Here is a 5,619-nt window from a genome sequence, read left to right as displayed (position 1 = left end):
GGGTTTGAACCGCCAGCCTTCTGGTTAGCAGTCAAGTGCCTTAGGCACTATGCTATATTGAAAAAAGTATTTTTTCTGCGCATATAAGAAAAGTAGAAATACTAAAACATACTGGTTACTTTTCACTAGTGAGATTAAGGGTTTTAAAATTTCTTTCTTTTCCAATTTTTCTGTCCTGATATAATTTGTAACTTTTTAAATAAAAAAAAAAAAAAAAATCCTACTTAGATCTACTAATTGCTGGATTGTACAGCATGTATATGTCAAGCTTTAGTAGATACTCAGATACTTTCCCCAAGTGGTTTTACTCCAGCCAGCAAGCCAGCAGTGTGGTTTCAACATGTGGAGAATGGTAACCATTCTAGCAAATGTGGTAGTCACATGTGCTTTACTGTACATTCCCCTGATGGGTATTAAAGTTGAGCGCCTTCTCTGGGCCTGTACTGGGTAGTAGAGTGCTTGTTTGTCCTGCCTACTTTTCAGTAGATTATCAGAAGAAAGTCTGTATAGCCGTTCAGTTCACATTATGTTATTCTGTGGGAGCTGCTCTCTGTTAGTAGGAATGCAAGTAGAAGAAATAAAGATGGAGACAAAGAAGGCGTCTCTCGCTGTTGTGGCTGCAACTTTGGGATAGTGTCCCTGCTGGCTCTGGGCTGCCTGTTCCATACCCAAATGTGAAGATGAACTTCTCTCAGCCCCTGTTTATCATCTACTCAGTGTCTTGAGTGCTGCCTTCCTTTACCTTAAATCTTTTTCAGCCACTGAATTTTGTTCCTAGAAAATTGATGCCTCATGTCTTACAAGGTGGTGCTCTTTGGGGTCACCAACTATCATGTAACACAGGCTCAGAATAAATTGCATGATGCCAGGTGAACTCAGTTGAGGAATAGACCCTACCTGGAAAATGGAGAACTTAGAGGGCCAGGGTTTGCAGGAGAAAAGATACCATCATCCTACGGAGAGGGGTGCTGGGTGGGGTCTGTTCACAGGGAGGGGGTCTCACCCACCCTTGAGTCTCCCTTCTTGCAGGGCAAGCATGAGAAGGTGCCATTGTTGGGGCAAGAGGGTAATGAGCTGGCTGCTTAGTGCCAGGCACTGTGGATTTGGATTTGCAGTCCTGATTACCCAGTTACTTGAGACCCCTGGGTCCTTGGGGAGTGGGACTCCCCCAGATGGGGAGCTGAGGTTAGACTCAACCCCTCTGCTGACTTGTCTGGAGTGAGCTCTTGGACAGCTCTGCTCTTTGCATTTGGGGCCATCATTTGCAGACTTCCCTGAAGAGAAGCTCAGCACTACAGCTACCTGTCTTCACTATCATGGAACAGTTTGTCTCACCTGTGTCGATTCTGGATATTTGAAATTCCATGAACAAGTTTTAAGATTGAGTTGAGATTCTCTTGTTAAAAGGGCAAATGATCTAGAAATTGAAATTCCTGTGCAGTATCAGTCATTGGCCATGGAAATTCCAGATGTGAATTTATTTTAGGCACTGAAAATGAGTGTGGCCCAATGTTTCTATACTTTCTTGTGAACAATGAGATTTCCTGTGTTTATAGGGGAAAATGTTTGTCTTCATAGAAGTCACGCTCACGTTTTATACTACATAGTTAAATAATTGTAGAATTAGAAAATAAATGTTAACAAATGAAAATGTGTGTCCCTATGGGACTCGGCTTGTCTGCAAGCTGAAAATGTTCGGCTTGATTGTTTTAAAAAGTTAATTCTATTTAGGGGAAGGTACTGTACAAATCTGTTTAATAAATCACCTTTGAATTTTTTTCTTGTGGAAATATTAGCAAGAAGGCTCCCTCTGTGCTCAACATTGCCTGAACAATCTCTTGCAAGGGGAGTATTTTAGCCCTGTGGAATTATCCTCCATTGCACATCAGCTGGATGAAGAAGAGAGGATGAGAATGGCGGAAGGAGGAGTGACTAGTGAAGACTACCGTACATTTTTACAGGTGCTGGTTTTAAACTCACTTGACTGCTTTTATTGTTTTCCCCCTTGAGATACTAAGTTGAATCCAGAAAACATGGCCCATTTTCTTTCTTCTTTTTTTCAAATATGAGTACAGTTTAGAGAGGAGTGAACCCATTTCCTTTAGAGATCTGACTTGGTAGTTATAATTCTGCTCTTGACCTTGTCACTGGGAATGCACGTGATGTTTGAGATACGCACACTAATGACAGTGCTTGTTCTTTTCCTCCTGCAACTACCTATCGAAATTAAGCAGCAGCCTTCTGGAAATATGGATGACAGTGGTTTTTTCTCCATCCAGGTAAGTAATCACAAGCATATACCAGGTAGTGTCTGTGTACCAGACACCGTCTAAGTCTATGCTCAGGGCGTCATTGATAATGGAGTATTTTTTCACGGCCTTCTGTAGTCACTGTAATGATACGACCTTTGGAGCTTCTTCCCATAGATGGTATCTGGAGGGCCTCAGATGAATAGAGATGGTATTCAGGAAAGACGTAGACCCTCCTTAGATAAACATGGAAATCAGGTCAGAAGAGTGTTCATTTAGTTGTTGTTAGCTGCCGTTGAGTCAGTTCCGACACATTTTAGAATGGGGCTTTTAAAAGTTACTTTTTGGTTATTTAATTTGCATCTGGATGCTAAAAACTTACTTCTGGTAAGGCATGAGGCTTCATGCTTACTCCCTTTTGGGTAAATTTGAGAAAATGCAACACCTTGCAACCTCCTGTTGAAATCTGCCTACCAGGACTGAACATCATGATGGTCTGTGGCTCTTGCATTTTTATGATCAGCATTTTTTTTTAGCATATGGCTCCCCTTGCATTCTTTGGGCATATATATGTGCTTGTGAGATTCTCAGATCATACCTGTTTGTCACTGTCTGTCTCTTACAAGGTGACCCATGAGGTGTATCCAGAGTTATTTCTGACCCTCTCTTGAGGGTCCTGTTTCTACAGATAGCTCTGCTTTGCCCTGTGATCCCTGCTGGACTCATCATTCACCACCATTTCCATCCAGTGCTTCCTTGTGCCCCTGTTCCAGGGACCGGCCACTGCCAGGCTGCATTGATCAGAGCAGGGAGCAGGCCCAGCACTTGCCATTTGCTGTTTGTGCCGCTCTTGGCACTGATTCATTCTGCCCACCACATGAGATTGACTTTTTTCTGTGCTAGTACGTGTTTCACGTGCTTCTTTCTTGGCTACCTTAGGAGGTAGATGGTGAATTTTCAGAGTTCTCCCTTGTTTCTCAGATTGAAATAATCAGGCTTGCTTTTTTCTTTCCCCCCTGTTAGCTACAAGCCCAGGATCATAAAAGTTTAAAATCTAGAAAACCTTCAGTGTAAATGGCTGAGAAGCACTCCTTTTTAACAGACATAATGTTACTGACATTGTAGGTGATTGAATTAAAGATAGCCTTTTTAAAGCAGCACCCAAAGCAGCCGAGTTGTCAGATATATGTTGGAGCCTGGTTTATAGAGTAGCACCTAACGATGGAGAGACTGTGCGTCTGGACTTGGGGGCAGGTTTACCTGGGAATTGTGTGCTTCTCTGAAATGTCTCAGAAAGCTAGTGTGAAAAGTTTTTTTTTAAGGCTACGTGTACAGGAGTCAGAATCAACTCAATGGTAGTGGGTTTGGGTTTTTGGTTTTATGTATGCTGTTAATGGGTTTAGTGATAAGCCTGTGCACATGTTGTAAAAAACCATAGCTTCCTGGGTGAAATTTATGTATAAAGTATAATTGTTAAGGCAACTCACTTGGCTGTACTAAAGTTTGGAATTGAATGGCTTAGCTCATGAAAAGTTACTATTTTTTAACAGGTTATAAGCAATGCCTTGAAAGTTTGGGGTTTAGAACTAATCCTGTTCAACAGTCCAGAGTATCAGAGGCTCAGGATCGATCCTATGTAAGACTTTATTTTGCTTTTCCTACATTTCTTTTCACACATTTGATTTTTTTAATTTCTTAAAGAAGAAAACTCTATTTTGAATTGTTATTTCCCAGTTGATTTCTTCAGACTGTCCTATTTCAGCTTTTTGGGGATGTCCGTGAACGTCTGCCCTCTGGACACTTTAGTGTCTGTGGCAGAACAGAATTGTTTCTTGAAGGGGATGGGATGCCATGATTTCAGCATGGCGTCACTGATCTGCATATAGATCGATAGCCTTTTAATTTACAAAGTCAGTGATGCTTAGTGGTGAACATACTCCTATTCTGTATGATATGATCATTGCTGGTAGATAAAGTAGACAGATATGGATGCTAATACTTCAACTTAACATTGTGTGTGTACTTTTTCTCTTTCTAGAAATGAAAGATCATTTATATGCAATTATAAAGAACACTGGTTTACAGTTAGAAAATTAGGAAAACAGGTAACATTTCTTCTTCTTTGTCCTTTTTCTCATTCTGCTCTCCATTTAAAACCGAAAAATACAAGGTGCCTTGAAGATGAGAAAACGCACCAGTATGTGTGGTTTCGATCTTGATTGAATTGTTTTCTTTTAAAAGACAGTATCAGATTTATTGGAGACAACCATATACCATTTAACTTTATCATAAGAGACACTGCAGATGTGGTAACTTTTTAGTGAGGTTTTATGTGGTGAATACATTTTGTCAATTAACTACTCAATTCATAGATTTGCAGCTATAGTCACAGTGTCTGGCATGTATAAAAAGTGCTTTTAGTGTAAACACATTTATTCACTTGATTCCAAAATGTCTTGTAGTACATCTATCAAAATAAAATCATATCTGTTAAAAAAAAAAAAAGAACAGGAAATGTGTCTTGAGCACAAGGTGCTTTGTTAGGTGTGGGGTTTGGAATCAGGTGGGCCGAATGATTCCATGTAGCCATTACCAAACATCATTGGACCTAAATATGCTTTGTCCCTTTTTTAAGCCAAGTTTAATGGTAGGTCACTCAAATACAGTAAAATAATTGAAATTTAATATTAGGCAAAAAGCCATTGACCAGTTTTTGAAACACTTACAATTTTATTTTTTTAAGACTTAGAATACTAAGCCCTGTTCAGTTTAGTTCTGACTAAACTGCTGTTCAGTCAGTTCTGACTCAAAGCAACCCTATAGGATAGAATGGAACTGCCCCATAGGGTTTCTAATACTGTGAGCTTTATAGAAGCACACTGCCACATCTTTCTCACACAGAGCAGTTGGTGGGCTTGAACCTCCAACCTTTCAATTAGCAACCAGTTGCAAACACTGCACCATCAGGGCTCCTTAATTTTTGGTGGTGGTGGTGGTAGGTGCCATCAAGTCAGCTGCGACTCATAGCAACCCTGTGTACAACAGAATGAAACACTGCCCAGTCCTGTGCCAACTTCACAATCCTTGCTATAGATTGCAGCCACTGTGTCAGTCCATCTCGTTGAGGGCCTTCCCCTTTTGACCCTCAACTTTACCACGCATGGCATCCTTCTCCAGGGAGTGGTTCCTTCTGACAACATGACCAAAGTAGGTAAGATGAAGTCTGGCCATTCTTGCTTCCAAGGAGCATTCCGGCTCTACTTCTTCCAAGACAGATGTTAGTTTTTCTGGCAGTCCATGATACTTTCAGTATTCTTCGCCAAGTTTTGGTGGTGGTGGTGGTGTTGTTGTTGTTATGTGCCGTCGAGTC

At 40.8% G+C, this 5,619-nt stretch overlaps 1 protein-coding gene across 1 annotated transcript in view; it reads left to right on the top strand.

Annotated features, from left to right (window-relative positions):
* Positions 1 to 5,619, top strand: part of ATXN3 (ataxin 3) — a 42,927-nt gene that overhangs the window by 9,126 nt on the left and 28,182 nt on the right. Inside the window, exons 2-5 of the mRNA XM_042781488.1 lie at positions 1,797 to 1,961; positions 2,232 to 2,279; positions 3,800 to 3,885; positions 4,288 to 4,354. Coding sequence (XP_042637422.1) covers positions 1,797 to 1,961; positions 2,232 to 2,279; positions 3,800 to 3,885; positions 4,288 to 4,354 — 366 coding nt within the window. The remainder of the gene's footprint in view (positions 1 to 1,796; positions 1,962 to 2,231; positions 2,280 to 3,799; positions 3,886 to 4,287; positions 4,355 to 5,619) is intronic.

This window comes from Orycteropus afer, unplaced genomic scaffold (assembly GCF_000298275.1).
Source record: "Orycteropus afer afer isolate SDZICR_OR568_19922 unplaced genomic scaffold, OryAfe1.0 scaffold00127, whole genome shotgun sequence".
NCBI lineage: Eukaryota > Metazoa > Chordata > Mammalia > Tubulidentata > Orycteropodidae > Orycteropus > Orycteropus afer.
The sequence above is the reverse complement of the archived record's forward strand: the minus strand, read 5'-3'. Positions and strand labels throughout refer to the sequence as shown.